Source organism: Microcebus murinus, chromosome 20 (assembly GCF_040939455.1).
Source record: "Microcebus murinus isolate Inina chromosome 20, M.murinus_Inina_mat1.0, whole genome shotgun sequence".
Taxonomy (NCBI): Eukaryota; Metazoa; Chordata; class Mammalia; order Primates; family Cheirogaleidae; genus Microcebus; species Microcebus murinus.
The window spans coordinates 10,781,019-10,798,865 of NC_134123.1; the positions used below are offsets into that span (position 1 = coordinate 10,781,019).

The 17,847-nt window shown below is 39.3% G+C and overlaps 1 protein-coding gene across 2 annotated transcripts in view; it reads left to right on the top strand.

The window, feature by feature from the left end:
• The window catches only part of NUP93 (nucleoporin 93), a 99,779-nt gene that overhangs the window by 21,039 nt on the left and 60,893 nt on the right, over nucleotides 1–17,847 (top strand). For both annotated transcript variants that reach the window (XM_012755766.3, XM_075995654.1), the window contains exon 3: nucleotides 1,867–1,984. In XM_012755766.3, coding sequence (XP_012611220.2) covers nucleotides 1,867–1,984 — 118 coding nt within the window. The remainder of the gene's footprint in view (nucleotides 1–1,866; nucleotides 1,985–17,847) is intronic.

Sequence of the window (17,847 nt, forward strand, 5' to 3'; positions counted from 1 at the left end):
ATATAAGCTACCATAGAGTGATTCTAGGACACATTATTAAGTAAAAAAATGTAAGATGGAAAAGAGTGTTTAGAACTTCATGATTTCTTTAAGAAAACAGGTGACATGCATACCATGTTCATAGATCAGAACCTTTTTTTTTTTTTTTTTTTTTTTTTTTTTGAGACAGAGTCTCACTCTGTTGCCTGGGCTAGAGTGCCATGGTGTCAGCCTAGCTCACAGCAACCTTAAACTCCTGGGCTCAAGCAGTCCTTCTGCCTCAGCCTCCAGAGTAGCTGGGACTACAGGCATGTGCCACCATGCCCGGCTAATTTTTTATATATATATTTTTTAGTTGGCCAATTAATTTTTTTATATTTATAGTAGAGATGGGGTCTCGCTCCTGCTCAGGCTGGTTTCAAGCTCCTGACCTTGAGCGATCCACCTGCCTTGGCTTCCCAGAGTGCTAGGATTAAGGACCCTATCTCTTTAAAAATGGTGAATTGTATGGTTTTGTGAATTAATATCCCAGTAAAGCTTTTAAGAAAAAAGGAGGGAGGACATTGTACTAACACCCATGCTCAGGCTTCACCCAAGACTGATCAAAATTGTTGGGAGAAAAGTTGCCTAGGTGATTATTCAAATGTGCAACCAGTGTTGAGAACCACTGTTTTAGAGAATCAACTATGAAGGATTGTTAGAGGAGAGAGGCAAGATTGTCTATCTGACATGACAGCCTAGAAGGGCAGCCCCAGGGATGGCATCATAGTTGACCTGGACACAAAAATCTACAGGAGGACCCCTCTGGGTGAACATAATCTGTCGTCTGTGGTATTTATTAGGATACAACTAAATGTGGGAAATCCTTTCTCTTCTCCAGCAAGGCTGTTAGTTCAGGATTGAAAATCTTGGGTGTTATACCCATAGATGTTAGGGTTACATGTGCTGCCAAATGCTCTAGCTTCTTCTGAGTTACTCAGAGTGAATACAAACTTTGTCGGGGAGTTTTGGGCAACAAATTATAACCCCAAAACAATCTAAAAATAACCTAATTCCTGTAAGTATCTTTATTCTAGACAGTATTCTAGATACTAGTGACACTTTTTTTTTTTTTTTTTACTTTTCCATTGTTATGTTGCCCAGATGAGTAGAAGTAAAGCCGGCTGTATCATTCCCATTTCTCTTCAAAAGCACTTATTGGGCAGATAACAGCCTCCTATGTTACTGTGTTGAGCAGCAGAGAGGTAACTTTAAGACGTGCTGGACGTGGCATTTGGCCTTTGAAGGGAAGCCAGAGAGAACTGGCCTTGGATTCTGGTTTGATTGCCCTAGACTTTTAGTTTCCTCAGGTAATGAAAGAAGTCTGGACTAGGTTACCCCTGAAGCTTCTGTAATGTTGTGTTTATTGTATCTGTCTTTACGGAGACTGTCAGTATAGGATGGTGGTTAAGAGTTGTGCTCCAGAACTGGATGACCTGGCTCTGCCACTTCCTGACTCTGTGACTTTGGCATGTCAGTTATCCTTTTTATACGTTAATTCCCCATCTATAAAATGGGAGTGAATAATAGCATCAACCTCGTGGATCTTTTTACTATAAAGTGTTTGGAATAGTCTATCTCTTAGTATTATCATTTTATTCTAGATAAGGCCCTCACTCTAATTCAGGCATGATCAGAACTGAAATCTTTCTTATTACCAACTGTGTTTGTTACTCCAGGTGATAGATCTTTATGGAAAGGTATAAAACGGCCTTATAATAGAGTGTCTGAGTAATATTTAGGAAGTTTTGAGTAAAAAATACTCTCCAGTATTTTATGAAGCATATTAGGTGTCCTAATCCTGCTTTCCCCCTCACTTTTGTCTCCCTGCTCTGTATCCTCATGTAGGTCAGTTCTCCTTGGGTCTCGGGGACTTGACATATCCCACATTTCCCAGCGATTGGAGAGTCTGAGCGCAGCCACCACCTTTGAGCCTCTTGAGCCTGTGAAGGACACGGACATTCAGGTAAGGACTGCCATATGCAGTGGAACCCTGAGCGTGTAACCCAGGCTGAAGGCACTGGCCCTCTGTTGACCAGCTGATTTAGGAATTCCGGTTTTCTTTATTAATTTTCTTCTTCTTCGGGTATTCCAAGAACAGGAGTCTCGGCTTTGGCAGCATAGAGGGGACCATTGGGTTATTTTCACAGAGCTCTATGTGGCTGAATTTAAGAAAGCAATTCCAACCTGCACTTTTTAGATTATTGTAATTATAAGAACAGATTTCTTTTCCTTCCTTGGGCTTAATCCAAGGCACAAAGAAATTTAGTTATAAGTTTCTTTTGCTTTCTTTACTAGGTTTCAAATAATTTTACTATTCATCTTCCACATTTCTTTTTTACATCTTGCTTGTATTGGTTGGCAAAGAGCTGGAGAAACCTTAGAGTACTATTTACTGAATGAAACCTACTCGATGATTTCCAAGAAGTATTTGGCTGCAGTAGTGGCACCAGGAAATGGTCTAATAGAGCACTCCAGTCTCATTTAACCAAACATGCTACCAGCAATTGATAGCTGTTTCAATCTAATCAGAAGCTGATATAAAATTGTTGAGGAAAACATTTATAGCTCATTTAGTTTTGAGGAATTGGAACACCGCATTTGCATTAGAGTGAAGGGACAGTGGGGCACCATTTTTGTCACTGACTTACCTTTGAAATAAAAAGATATGCGTCCTGCAAAGGCAAATTTTATTGTTATTTGGGCTCAATTTGAATGAATACTCTCTACTCCGCTACGAACTGTTTTAGTTCATTTAATGGCTACCTTTCTACTGCATTTATTCCAATTTAGAAACCTAAAACTCTACATTGAGTTGAGAGTTGAATATAGATAAAATTTTTCCTGTTATCAATATGTTCTTAAAGTATGAAAATTCTGTTTTCTCCAGTTTTATATGCTAAAAATCCTATTTGCTTATCAACTTATAGATGCCTTCTCATTTCTGTGTAATCTTAAAATGGTATGCATGCTTTTTTTTTTTTTTTAATTTTAGGCCTCCCCTTCCATTGCAACTGCTCAGTGCTCTGTGTTTACAAATACCTATAACAGAGATGAGATGGGTTTCATATGACAGAGCTGAAATAATTTGAATAAACACCATATTTTGAGAGTATCCATAATAGTGTAGAAAGAATGGCACTTGCTGAAATTTTTTTCTTTGTTTGCTTGAGTGTTTTTTTCATTGATGTTGAGAAGCTTGAGTGTTTTTAATGTTCAAAATACCAAAGAAGTTGTTTATTTGAAAAACTAACTGCTTTTTAATTTTTTTGACATTCTTGGAATACCTATTTAGAATACTTGGCAACATTTAGTGATGCACTTCATGCATTTCCAGTGATGTGGAACTCCATTTTTTGCCTGGAGATATGACAGGTTTATAAATGTATTGAGTTGTAATGATCATCTTGTCTAACCTACTTAATGGAAGAACACCCTCCTTCAGCACCCTCGTTGGATGGTTTCCTAGCAATGTGTGCTCAGTCACATCAAAGAGAATTTCTTAATTTGGAATGAGCATGGCAGAGAGTTTGGGTCCTGTACCACTAGGAAATCTTTGAACTTTAAGATTTAAGGATGCTTCCGTTTCAAAATTTTACCTCTTAATTGGGCTTTTCCAGAATATCTTCAAAAATACAAAATGGTCTCTCAAGATAACTTCTGGTTAATTGGGAATCAGTCATCTAGACCTGAAGTAAAGGTTTAAGACTTACTGAAATAAGTCCTCTGTCCACTTCATCTTCTTACTAGCAAAGGCTTAAAGGAGAACAGTTAGATTTGGTCTAAAAGGCTGAGGCTTTGGTCTGATCTGAGATGGCTCTGGTTTATTGATAGGGCGTGGAGGTTTTAAGTTGTATTGTATGACTCAGATGACTTATACTTCCTCTACTCGTGGTAGTATCATGTCTTTGTCTGACTTCTTGTTTAGTAGCAGAGTGTGAGAGCCAAGCTAGTTCACACCCTAAGGCATGGAGTGGTCCTCCTTTTAATTCTTCTCATAATTTTTTGGTTATCTAAGAAGAGTAAACATGGACATATTCAGATATTTGTTTTTAGAAAAGCCAGGTATACTATCTGATGGACTTTTTTTCATTTATATTAATAACTTTATTGAGATAGAATTCACATAACCAAAAATCTGATGGACTTTTGTAAGTGAACTTTTATTTTTCAACCAGCACTTTTTTTTGAGGTAAGAATGCACCCTAATCCCATATGCTGAGTATCAGAGTGAAATTATTATGTCAATTTGTAAGACCCTTACAGTATTATTCATAAAAGGAAATGCTGATGCATTGTTTGACAGGTACTGCCCAGGACTCTGTACTATCCATTGTTTGCATTCCTTATGAACTTGAAAAGGTATTTTCCCATGTATAGATTGTCCTTTTCTATTCGGCAAACATTAATTATATTTCCTTCTGTTTCTAATGGAGCCTGAAATTAATATGGATTTTTGTTGTTACTATTTTGTTGTTTGTCATAATCAATGGTGTTGACATGCATTGAGAATGCATTTTTAAAAAATTGCTGTAGCCAGCAAAGGTAATATATATTTTTAAAAACCCACGTAAGTATAAGTATGGATGATCTTAGTAGAACTTTTTAAATGTTTATTGATTTTATTTTTTGGAAATGGTCATAGAGAAGGCCTACATTTTTGTAATAGAGGTGAAGAGCAATAACATAACAGGACATGCTGCTGAAACGACTGTACTGATTTCAGTGACTTTGTGGTACTGGGGAGTCCTTGTCCTCTCATAGAGATCCACTTGCTCACTTCCGTCTTTAGAGAAAAAAGTTTTGAGGGCACATTGCACATCTCTACTGTGATCTGAACAGACCTAATGTACTGTGGATAAAGTGCATTATATAATAATAAAGTGCAAATTTACATAGTTCAGGTATGTTCTGGTTTTTCACTAGACCATGTATATTTCAAGAAGGTGTGCAGAAATAGCCATAAAGATGGGAGCTGCAATTTCCCAGCATTAGGCTATAATATTTCTACATGGCACTAATGCAAACCAAAGCAGGAATGTTATTGCTAAACTTATATTAGATTCCTAGGGTTGCCCCAACGAATTACCACAAACTTGGTGGCCTAAAACAAGAGAAGTTTATTTTCTCACAGTTCTGGAGTCTTGAACTTTGAAATCAAGATGTTGGCATCACCACACTCCCTCCCTAGTTTCCAAGGGAGAATCCTCCTCCTTTTAGTTTCTGGTGGCTCCTGGCGTTTCTTGGCTTATGGCAGCATAACTTCAGTGTCTTCCTCCATTTTTGCAGGTCCTTGTGTGTGTCAAGCCTATCTTTCTTGTTTTTCATAAGGATACCAGTCATTGGATTTAGGGTCTACCCTAAATCTAGGATGATCTCATCTCGAGATCCTTAATTACATTTGCAAAGACCCTATTTCCCAATACATTTATTTATAAGTATCAGGGGTTAGGACTTGGACATATTTTTTAGGGGACATACTTCTACCCACTTCTATAGTGCCAGAAATTTTAAAACTTACTGTAAACAATGAAACATTTTCAAATCTAACTCCATTTCACAGTCATATGGAATATTGGGATAAGGCATCCATTAATAGTCATTCGGTGAATGCAAGTCCCAACCAAGTTTCTGATCTCATGCTCATTGTTCTTTTTTGGGCCTTTAGAAAATGAGGCTGACTACTCATGTCTGATTCCAGAATTCAATAGTAATTACTCTTTCTAAATAGGTTAATAATTAGTAATGTGTTTGAGAGATTTCTGTAGAGACATTTTTTGACTAGAAATCATCTGCTTTTAAAAATATTAAATACATAGTTTTTAGGATAAGTATGGGCAGAATTAAATTTTGGTGCTTTCCCAAGGTAGGAGGAACTGCCTTGTGTACTCTGTGTTTCAGAACCAGGCTGTTCAGCCCTTTCTTTTTTATTTTATACTTTAGATCTTTGTTCACTGCCTTCCCTTAGCCTGGAGTAGCACCTCTGGAATGCCCGAGCCCTAACTTCAATGGAAAATGCTCAGGCTTTCCTTAGAGATGCCACCTCTTCCGTAGTCTGCTCAGATCTCTCCTCTTCACAGCCTCCAAATATAGTATGTTTGCTTCCCTGCTTGGGGAAAGACAAAACTTTCTGAATATTCCCTTACCAAAGTAAACAGAAATCTAGATTACGTTGTTGGGATCGACTTAGCAGCCAATTCTAATCTTAGGTAAGTGAAAATTCATCCCCTTCTACCTCCTTAAAAAAAAACACAACACTCTATTTTGAAGGTCTTTGTAATCTGCCTAAATCTCCAGATGGAAATCTGGCTTGTATGAGTAAGGAGAAAAAGAAGTCATAAACAGAGAATAAGACAACCATAAGAAAATTAGAGTCAGGGAAACTGATATATCTTATGTAAGACTAATGATGCAATGATAATTGACTTGTTAAAAACTTTTTTTTGCTTACCACACTGAATCTATAATAACAAATTATTTCCTTTTTCTGTCCCTGGAAATGTAGAGTATGCTCTATGACTCTTAGTTTATCTTTTAAATAGTGAGAAGAGACTAAATGGCTTTGCTAAGTGTAAAAATAAATCAGTGGCCAGGTGTGGTGGTGTATGCCTGTGGCCTCAGCTACTCAGGAGGCTGAGGTAGGAGGATGGCTTGAACCCAGGAGTTAGAGGTTGCAGTGAGCTATGATGATACCATTGCACTGTAGGTAGCCCTGGCAACAGAATGAGACCCTGTCCCCCCCACCCCAAAAGAAAAAAATAATCAGTGGTATTGTAATCTTGTATTGCCTAAATTGTTATTTTAACTGTTTATCTTTTAATTTTCTATCTTCAGAATTAAGATACTGCTGCTTAAATGCAGCTGTGTATAACAGTGAAGAGGAAAAGCAGTTACTCAGTAATTGGGTGTTTGTAGTACTGGCAAGTTGTTGGCTGAGAACAGTTTGCAGAAATCCTGTGGCAGTTTGTTGGAAAGAGGGTCAGACTTGCCTAGAATGATTACTGTGCTAATAGCAGCTCTTCAGGAATATTACTGACAAAATATTAATATTGAAGAAAAAGTGCAGTAAAATTTCCCTAGCTTGAATCAGTTGAAGGAAAGTGCAGTCTGAATCGGTAAACGGTATCTTAATTCTAAGCCTACTTTTAAAGAAACACAGTTGTCATTTTCATCGGTTTCTAGAAACTGAAACTGCTAAGCGTGTGTACCAAGGAGAAGTCTTACCAAAGCTGCTTTAGTAATTTCAAGGACAAGATGAGGTTCATTCTTAGAGTTGCATCTATTCACATACTGATAGTTTGTATAACAGTTCTGAGAAATGGTTTAAGTAAGCAGAACAAACCTTTTCCATCTTGTTTCTGCTCTTCGTATGTTTGAGCAGACTCTGTGGCACAAAATGGTGATCTAGCCCAAATTGGATGAGTAGAAATTTTGAATCGATGGACTAAGGGCTCTGAAGGAATAAGACTTTGTTCTTCAAATGATTCACGTGATATAAAAATATAAGAGATTATTCCATGAAATTTAATGGTGTGGAAGTTTTTAGTTGAATATTCATGTTTATTGATCTCCTTTGTTATATTCCTGTTTCCCCTAACAGAATCCACGGGAAGTTCATGATAACCTTTCTTTTGAGATTTAAGAGGATTTTAATGGATATTTGAATCTTGCCCTTTCCCAGCTTATAATAGCTGCCTATTCTGGACTTAAAACAGCCTGTAGCTAATGCTCTTGGTCTCCTGGCAAATGAATCTGATTATCACTAGATCCAAAGTCTGTTTGTTGGAGAGAACCCCTTTTCCTGGAAGACCAGGTACATTTTAGGCCAAGATTTGGGTGTAGTGGCTCCACTGCCTATAGAAAAGATGCACATCTCATCGTGCTGTATTCTGTTCAGGGACAGTAGTTGTGCAAGGCTTTGTCCTCTGTGTGAACACAGTGGTATTTCACATCACCCCCACTTAATAATCATATTTGCTGTTCCTTGTCATTAAACCCTGACCCAGTATAAACCTGAGAGCTGATAAAAACCAGTAAACCTGTAGAAACAAAAAATACTGTCTTCATGGAGGCAGGCTAATGTGCCATTCTGTTTCATGTTTATAATTAGGTAGCCTAATGGTAAGAACTGAAATGATTTGATTTTTCTGCTTATTTGTGGTAAGGGGAAAGGTAGGCATTGTGGTATGGTGGCAAAGTATGCAATTACATTATTCTGTGAATGGAATTAAAAATGGTAACTTTGGAATAAAAACGGGCCTGTGGAAAATGTAAAAAACTGCTTTTGTGTGAACCATGGATATAAGATTTCAGCCTTTTTATTTACCCATTCACACTTACTCCTGAATGCAAGGCTTTCAGAACAAGCAAGTAAATGGATGCTGAATGCATTCTGAGCAAGCAGGAAATGACAGGCTTTTTTGTCTTCTCAGAGGTTTCTTACATCCTGTAGAGAGCAAGAGAATATCAATTACCAACTTAAAGAAGAAAGAAGTTGGAATGGTTCTGTAAGAGTATTTCAGAACAAGCCCATGGCTAAAATATTTATCTAACATTTTAATAGAACACTTCAAATGATGGCCAGGCTCTGGTGCCTTTGAACTGGAGTTGAGTCATCCCCTTCCTCCTTCACTAGCTGTCTCTTAGCTGCCGATATCTATTGATGCCCCAGATGAATATAGATTGTCATCTTCAATGTGGCATCTTTAAATTGCTTGGTTTCAGGACCAGAAATGGACTTGTCTTTTTATCTGCTGAACTACTTGATACTGGAGTGGATGTGATTTAAATGACAGTTAAAGCCTTGTCGAATATTGAGTGCATTACCGTAGACCAGTCTGTCATTCTCAGATGGCAGCCCTTGACCCAGTGCGCCACTCTGATCTGCTTGCCACAGTGCCTCGTGATCTCTTATTTCTGTTTTGGAATGTTCTATCCAGAGCAGTCCAGGCCTGCAGCCTGATGTGGCTGCTTTGATGGTTGGTCGCTGGAAAGTGCGGCTCCTCAGTTACAGAACTTCGGGGCCCAGGTTGTGAGTGTTTCCACTGAAAATCCTTTTGTGAAGGATCTGAGAGAGGAGCTCACATAGGCGCATCTTGGTTTTACTTCTTTTTGTTTGCTTGGTGGGGACCAGGAAAAGAAGCCGGTAGGTAGGGTGGGCAATATCCTCTGCAGATAAGACCTAGACTTAGAATTTTCTTTTGCTGCAGAGCTCCCAGAACCAGTGTGTATTGCTTCCTTTGAAAGCGTTTTTCCTGTTTCACAAAGCTCGGCTTCCATCTTGCACTTCAGATATGGAGAGGTCGAATGTGTTCCCCAAGCCCAGGCTGCTGGCAGCCAAGCTGGGGCCGAGGCCCTCTATTCTGACTGACGCTGGTCTGCAGCGATCACAAGACCAGCAGCGGTGCATTCACCACTTTAATTATCCTGGAGGACAGAAGGGCCAGTCCTGCTTCTCACTGTGGAGTGGCTGTGAGGCCGAGATGCCATCAGCAAAATCCTGCCTGTGCTTTCCAGAAAGCTGCAGCACTTGAAGCACTGCAGCAGAATCTGCTGGGCAGGGGCTGGGCATGCCACAGCCACCAAGAAAGCGTTCAGAAAGAACCCTTGTCTTATAAACATATTTATGGTGAGGACTGGGCTATTTGTTTAATTTGTAAAACAAAGGGGAGAGTTAGGTCAGCACAATGTAAGTGGCATTGTGGATTTACTGGCTGATTTTATTATTACTGCCTAATTTGGTTTATTTCTTTGAATGGTGTGAGCCAAAGGACATGGGGGAGAGTTTCTTCCACTCTTCCTTTTCTTTAAAAAAAAGGTTTTAAAATGTTGTCCCTATATTAGGGACAGGTAGAAGAAGCCATGGAAAGTTATGATACACTTGATTTGCTCAAGGTACCAAAATACACGGGTAGGATATCCCCTAGGATAATTCCCTCCTCTCCTATTAGTTTCTCTCTTATCCACAGTGTATATCAATTTGTGTTAGCAGGACCAATCTCTAAATGAGCAGGGCCTGGTGGATCCTTGAAGATTTACAGGCATTTTCAGTGACATTTGGTTCTCTGATGAGATTGGTTCCCAAACTGCCCAGATGTCTTAGTGTTGAGGGAATATGGTCATGATGTTACTCATTCAAAGGTGCTTTCACTGAATCAGTGCTTCTCAAACCATTTTTTTCCCAATTTGTCTCAGACTGAGAGACTTTTATAAAATACAATAAAAATGAATTACTAGAAAAAAATGAAATAAAAGACATGCAAGATACAAGTCCTAATTTTAAAAATTAGATTCAATAGACCTAAAATTGCTCAGATTCCTATAAAAGTTTCTAAATGCTTATTTTCAGTTTTTGTGCTTAGCTGATATAGACTGGGACCAAACCATTTGTGGACTGGTGCTCCTTTGACCATACCTTAAGTAGTGTGAGTTTAAATAGTTGTATTTTTTCCTCCCTCCTTCCTTTCCTTCTTGTGTTTCCCACTGGCGTACTGAAACATGGTACCAAAGACAAGTTAAATTCCTGTCTTGTGTTTTATTCCAGCTAATATCAGGGAAGCAAAGTTAAGGTTTATTGAACATTTATTATGTCTAGACACTGTACCAATTACTTTTTTTTAAATGGAGTCTTACTCTGGTGCTCCAGATAGAGTGCAGCTCACTGCAGCCTCAAACTCTTGGGATAAAGTGATCCTTCTGCCTCAGCCTCCCGAGTAACTGGGACTATCGGTGTGCACCATGATGCCTGGCTAATTTTTCAATTTTTTTAGAGACAGGGTCTCGCTTTTGCTTAGGCTGTCTCAAACTCCGGAGTTAAGCAATTCTTCCGCCTCAGCCTTCCAGAGTGTTAGGATTACAGGCGTGAGCCACCACACCAGGCCATGTACTAATTACTTTCAGGGCTTCCTCACTTAATCTTTCCAATAACCCTCTGAAGTGGATACTTAACTGTTAATCCCACGTCACAGATGAGGAACCTAAGGCTTACAAAGGCTAGGTATGGCAGACTTGAAGTCTCTTCCCCCTTCTCTTGGTTTGGGTTCATTACTGTTCTCCTAACATCCTAGACTTTAAATTTCATTTGTAGACTAAGACTGTTTTCATGAAGGAGTGAATTTTAAAGATGTGTTTGAAGGAGCAAGGTTAGTGGAAGTATGAAATAGAAGTATAATTGAAGTATAATTTGCTCATTTAGAGCTAAATCAAGAGTAAAAAACCTACAGTGCCAGAGAAAGGTATACCGTCTTTTGAATGAATGTTTGTTGGCATTGCTCTTATTTACGTAAGGTTAGTAGTAAAATAATATTGATTGGGGGAGAATCTGGAGCACACTTTCTAAACCTTGATATGAACTCCTGCTGGGTTTTGGGGCAGAGTCAGGGGCTGGGGGAGTTTTGCAGGAAGGCCAAACCTGCTTCATCCGTTTATCTCCAGGTGCTTGCTTTTTAGCCATCGTTTTCTGCTTGCTGTAAACTTGTCAGTTTAATTTACTGTCTAAAGCTCAGCCTATTATTTTTCAGGTTTGCTGCCCTGCAGGTATACATACTGTAAAGGATTTCTGTGAAATCCTGGAGCAGCTTTTAGTTTAGAAATGCTGGGGCTTCGTGCTTGTGGAAATAGGTTGTGTTCAGCTTCTTGCTTGATCATCTTTGTTTTGTTTTGCTTCTGAAGCTGAGCTTGAGTTAGAAGGATGATGCTAGAAGCAATTTAAAGGGCACATCAAATTTTTACTGTAATACTGAACTATTGATTGTTGACTTATTTGTAGGTTTAATGCAGACCCATTTCCTTACTTAGCGTCTGACTGGCCATTAAGCTCTGGCAGTGTGCCGGAATGTTGAAATCTTGTATCGTATAATATGATTTGGCTGTCTATGTGTATTTGGTTTTTAAAGACACAGACAAAGACCTCAACTTTGTGTGTGTACTCCACAATACAGGAAAGAATTTCTCAACAGCAAAATTATTCACTTCTAGGAAGCATAAAAGCAAGCAGTTGACATTCAACAGAACATTAGCACCTGACATCGTGCAAATCGGTACTCTTTGGGCTATCTGGCTCTTACAAATAAAAGCAAACTAACAGAATCATGAAGAGAAGACTAAGCAAGGAATGGAAAAGGTGTGGCAGTACATGTGTGAGAGTAGGTCACAGTTAAGCACTCCCATGTAAGTGGCCCTTAGCATTTGCTTGGTGCCACTCTGCTGACACAGAGTTGAAATTAGAATGTAGCCGAAGGGCTGGTGCAGTGTCCTGCTTATGGAGGGACCAGGGCAGGGGCTCAGAAGTGGTTGGAGGAAAAGCCATCATTGATTACAAAAACTTGTACCCTCTTCTCTCACAACTTGGGCACTTCTTGACTGGAATAGTGGGTGTGTCCTCATCCTTTGAGTTAAGGCTGAGGGCATAAGATGACAAAGAAACATTAAATCTGGGATTTGGGGAGTGTGAGGGGGAACCAAATGGCTTTAGGAGGGAAAACTCACTCTCCCACTCCCAATTACAAAAGTAAGACATGCTTAATTCAGAAAACTTGAGGCTTATAATTCTAGCACTCTGCGAGGCCAAGGTGGGAGGATTGCTTGAACTCAGGAGTTCAAGAACAGCCTGAGCAAGAGCGAGACTAGAAAAATTAGCTGGGCATCATGGTGCACACGTGTAGTCCCAGCTACTTGGGAGGCTGAGATGGAAGGATCATTTGAGCCCAGGAGTTAGAGGTTGCTGTGAACTGTGATGATGCCATGGCACTCTACTCAGGGCAATGGAGTGAGACTCTGTCTCAAAAAAGAAAAAACTTGGAAAATGGCTCCATAGTCACATTCTTGACTGCTGCACTGTCCCTAAAAGTTGTTAGAACAGCCACCATTTGAGGAGCCTTGAACTGTTTGGACCAGATACTTTGAGACTGTAGAACATCTTCTGCTTGAAATGACAAGGAAAATTGATAACAGAGAAGTGAGGACTTAGTACATGAAGCATGTTAGAGATAGACCATAAAAATGGCCCATATAGCTCAAAATTGGTCAATTCCTATAAAATGAAGTACAGTTTTTTCCTTTATTCTCTAATGGAAATCTTCCTAATGTGTGAAAAGGGATCTGAGACATGCTGATTTTGTGAGCAACCTTTATATCATTTCATTATCCCCTCAAACCATTTGGAAGGCTAGTTATTGAGAAGTTCTGCAACTTTGTCCTAATTTGGGAGATTTATGGGGAAGCAGTAGACCAGGAATTTTGTGTGAACATTGCAGGGCACATCATAATAATCATTCCATTTGTATAATACTTTTACGTGGGCCTTGTCCACTACTCTCTTTCTCCCCACTGCAGTGTTTGAAATGGTTGAATGTGTGTTGCTATCGTCTTTATTGAAAAGGGGAAGAAATTGAGACTAAGATAGATTAGTTACTATCAAAGGTTGGAACTTGAGCCTTGATAATTTTTTATACCACGTCCTATATTCTTATTATGCCTTGCTGAGGAAGGCATCAACTGATAAACTGGTTGGATAAATTATGTATTATTCTTTTCTGCAAAGACATTAAGCCAGTTCCTTCACCACTGGTCGAGTTTCTTAATGTTTGTTCCTATCTTTCCTCTGACCATTTTTTACCTTTTTTCTTCGAAATGACATTTCCATTTATTCCTTCCTATGGGAAACACTTGCTAGTTAACTAAATTGATTGTAGGGATGGAAACGCTACTTAGAGGAGTAATTTAGTATTATTGGCTTCTGTGAACTGTACGCTGATAATAAACCTCACTTTTTCCATCTGAGATATACTGTGGAACAAAAAGTGACACCAGTGTTTGTTGCCGCTGCTGACATAGGTTGCTTCTGTTTTCCTTTATGTGAAGGGGTTCAGGGTTTCTTGAGATTCGTAACACTAGAACCCGTCAGTTGGTTTTATGCTGTCTGAGTAGGTCATTGCCAGCAAGCAAATGCAAGGTAGCAAACTGGAACAAAAGCCACATTTAGAAGTTTAGATGGACTAGTATGTCAGGGGTTTTAGAGCAGTTTGAAGGAAAGGTTTCTTTGTTTTGTTTTTGTTTTTGCCATTATTTTGCTTTCTATTTTACCCTTGATCCTCTCTACCTGTGCCCCCCTCCTCCCTTTCATCCTTTTTGTCTGTTTTTTTTTATTGTTGTTATTTGCCTTTTCTCCTTTCTTTCTTTCCTTTTATCCTTTGCATGCCTCTCTTTCTCTGCCGCCTGCCTCCCCTTGCCTCAGCCTTTTAAGACTGGCTGTCATCAGGAGCCGCCATTGCTAATGGGAGTGTACCAGATCCCTCAGGGGCAAGAGAAAAGTAGAGAATGAAAAGGGCGGCCTTGCAAAAATAACAAAAAAAAAATACCTAATCTCACCTAGGAAAATACCTAATTCTGCAGTTTCCCCAGTAATGGTTCAAGATCAGTCCTATGAGTTCTCTCACTAACAGACACTCTGCAGGAGTTCTGTTTTGCACAACTTCTGAAAAAGCAGAATGAATGGAAAAGAGATGTAAATCTCTCTCTTTCAAAATTGTTTTTTGAGAATCTGCATTTACGGAGTTCCTGAATAAACAGCAGAAGAAGGAGCTACAGCCTCAGCCGGATCTCAAGGACAGAGGCACATCTGTGATAATCCCTTCTCCAAGGAAAGGCAGGAAACCAAGTCTTGGACTTTGACATCCTTGCAGTTTTTGTTATCTACTTGCTGCCACTTTTGTTATCTACTGATGGCCATTGCTATTTTTTTCTTTGTTCATCCCCCTTAAAATCAGTGAGCCACTTGGTTGGTTGGTTGGTTGGTTGCTGGTCACCAGAAAGAACAAGACAGAATTAGAGGGTTGGGACTTTCAGCCTACCTCAGCCTCTTGGGAGGGAAGAGAGGTTGAAGGTTAAGTTGATCACCAGTGGCCATCAGAGAGTTTCCTGAGAGCTGAACACGTGGAGACCGAACAAGAACTCATTTACATGCCAGGAGGGTATAGTGTACCCCAATTCCACCGAAACAAAAGCTCCTGCTCTTAGGACCCTTCCAGACCTTGCCCTATGTATCTTTTCATCTGGCTGTTTATTCGTACTCTTATAATATCCTTTGTAATAAACTGGTAAACATAGGTGTTTCCCTAAGTTCTGTGATCTGTTACAGAAAATTAAACCCAAAGAGAAGGTCATGGGAACCTCAACTTGAAGCCAATCCATCAGACCTTCTGGAGGCCTAGACTTGTGCCTGGTGGGAAGGAGGGAGCAGTCTTGTGGGACTGAGCCCTCAACCTGTGGTTTCTGAGGCCATCTCTAGGTAGATAGTATCACAATTGAATTGGAGGACACTTAACTGGTGTCCACTGCAGAATCGATTGCTTGCTTAGTGTGTGTGGAGAAACCCCCACACATTGGTTACAGAAGTCTTCTGTGTTGATTGTTGTGTTATGAGAGCACAAGTGAAACACAGTTTGAGTTGTTTTTTTTTTCTCACAAATACATAGTAAACCAAAGTTTTGGGTGAGACTGTTACAACTTATTTATTATTAGTGGATTGATTAAACATTAAAGTCAACTCCTAAGTAGAGGGCAGAATGGGAAAGAAATTGACCAAGAAAAAGGAGACATTTGGTTTTGTTTCTCATGTGTTTTAGGAATGAAGTTGTAAATTAATCTACCTTCTGCCTCTTTACCATTTTGTTAACTATTTGTCCTACTATCTCTCTCTCTGGTGGTGGTGGTGGTGGTATGGAATGGGGGTATTTTGGAGCAACAAATGTATTTATTGCAGAGCTTTTCAGGCATCTAGGCTTTTCACTGGGGGTTAGGAAGGGAGGGACCCACCGATCTCATCTGTGTATTTTGTGTTAACTTTCTAGCTCAGCTTAGTTTTAATTTTCTTCTCCATTCCTCTACTGCCTTGGACACTTTTGGAAACCAGAAAAAAAGCTTTTGGGCAGTGATTCTGAAGTGTGGTGCTCAGACCAGCAGTGTCACCATCACCTGGGAACTTGTTAGAAATGCAGATTCTCAGGGTCAAGGTCAAGATTTGTGTTTTAACAACTACTCTATTTTGAGATCCACTGGATTAAGTGATTACAGAAGTCTAGTGTAGGGTAAACCTTGTTTTTCTAGGCATTGCTGCTGACTTTTAAACTCAGTCCACCTGTGAACTAATACTGTAGCACCAGCCCGTAAAGCAGTGTATTTTTTTTAAGTATTTGAGTCCATAAAAAATTTGTAACCATCTTTGTTTTTATCTTTGCTTTATCAAGGATATAGTGGTCAATATAATACATGTTTAAAACTATATATATATATATAAAACTTGTGGTTTATAATCTGTCATTACAGTTTTTTTTCATCACAGAAGTATTGAATCTGACATTGAGGCTGTAGCTCAAAATACATCGCCTAAAAAGCAGTCAGAGTCCAGAGGAGAATGGAGAAGAGAGGGAGACATGGGTAAGGGAAGTAGGGGGTATTAATAATCCCATCTTGGTTAATCATTATTATCCTTTCTGATTACTGTGAGTGGATGTGCTGTTGCTTCTGCAAATGTTAATAATTCATGGACGGACTATGCCAAAAGGAGGCCTTAAATCTGGTCTCTCAGCAGATTAAATACACCGTCTGCCATCAGTAGGAGCCAGGAGAGATGAAAGATGGACTTGTTGTTTTTATTCATTAACCTGATTTCTCTGCCTTTCTCCCCAGCTCCTCTCATTCTCATTTTGTTTAAACCTTTTCATTTGCTTCTGTCCACCCCTCCTTCTGCCCCCCATTAAATGAGTGCTGGGGATCTTGGGTCTGCTGCTAATGACATTAGATTTTACTTTTCTTTAGCTGCTAGTGACAACAGATGCCATGGGAGAAAGCAGAGAGGCAGAATAAGTATTTCCTTGGAAATGTCTAAATCAGTCTGCATATTTGAAAAATGTATTAAAATGTGCAGCCTGTGTTTTAGAAATCATTTGAAATGGCTTCTCTTTGCTTTGAAGAGTAATCCTTTGTATAGACAGTTGAAGATATATGTAGTATTCTTACTTCATCCCAGTCTGGTGGTATTTTCCCATTTCACAGATGAGGAAACTGAGGCATGAGATGAATGACTTGGGTTCAGTTACCTAAAACCCAGTTGTTCTGACTCCAACTTCAGTATGCTTTCCACTAGACTTAATCACTTGGTGATTTTAAAAATCATATGTGGGTAGCTTATCACCAGATTAAGTTCTAATATGGTAGCTTCCCAGGAACACCTCATCAGATTAAATTCTAAATGATAATTTGCCAAGAAGCACCATAGTTGGAAAGGCTGTTGACAGTCTGTACTTGTGTAGACATTTCTAGAACTTCCAAACAACTGTCAACGATTTATAGGTTAATCCATTATGTTGAGCACTTAACTCTGTGCATGATACTTTGTAAAGCACCGTAAGTGAATACAGTATAGTCCCCCTCCTTATTATAGTTTTAGTGTTTTAGGTTTTCCTGAGGGGATTTGAAATGCCCCAGTATTGACTTAAGGATGTAAGATAGCAAACTAGTAGAAATGGAAACATTTTGGTCCCCTCAGTAGTTTGCTGGAGGACTTAGTGTTAAGAAGCATGTTAATAAAACTGGACTTCTGTTTTTAAAACCATTTGTACCGTGTCCCTACTGGAAGGCTGTCAGAGAGAACAACAGTGTGGGGAAGCAGATTTTAAAATCAGCCTATTTTTCCAAAAAAATTGTTTTAGAATTGCAGATCCTTGTGTCCCTATTTTAGAGATGAGAAGGGTGCAGTACAAAGATGAAAACCTGACACAGTGTTTTATAGGGCAGCGTAAATTCCTGGGTCCTGGACACGGCAGCCCTCCC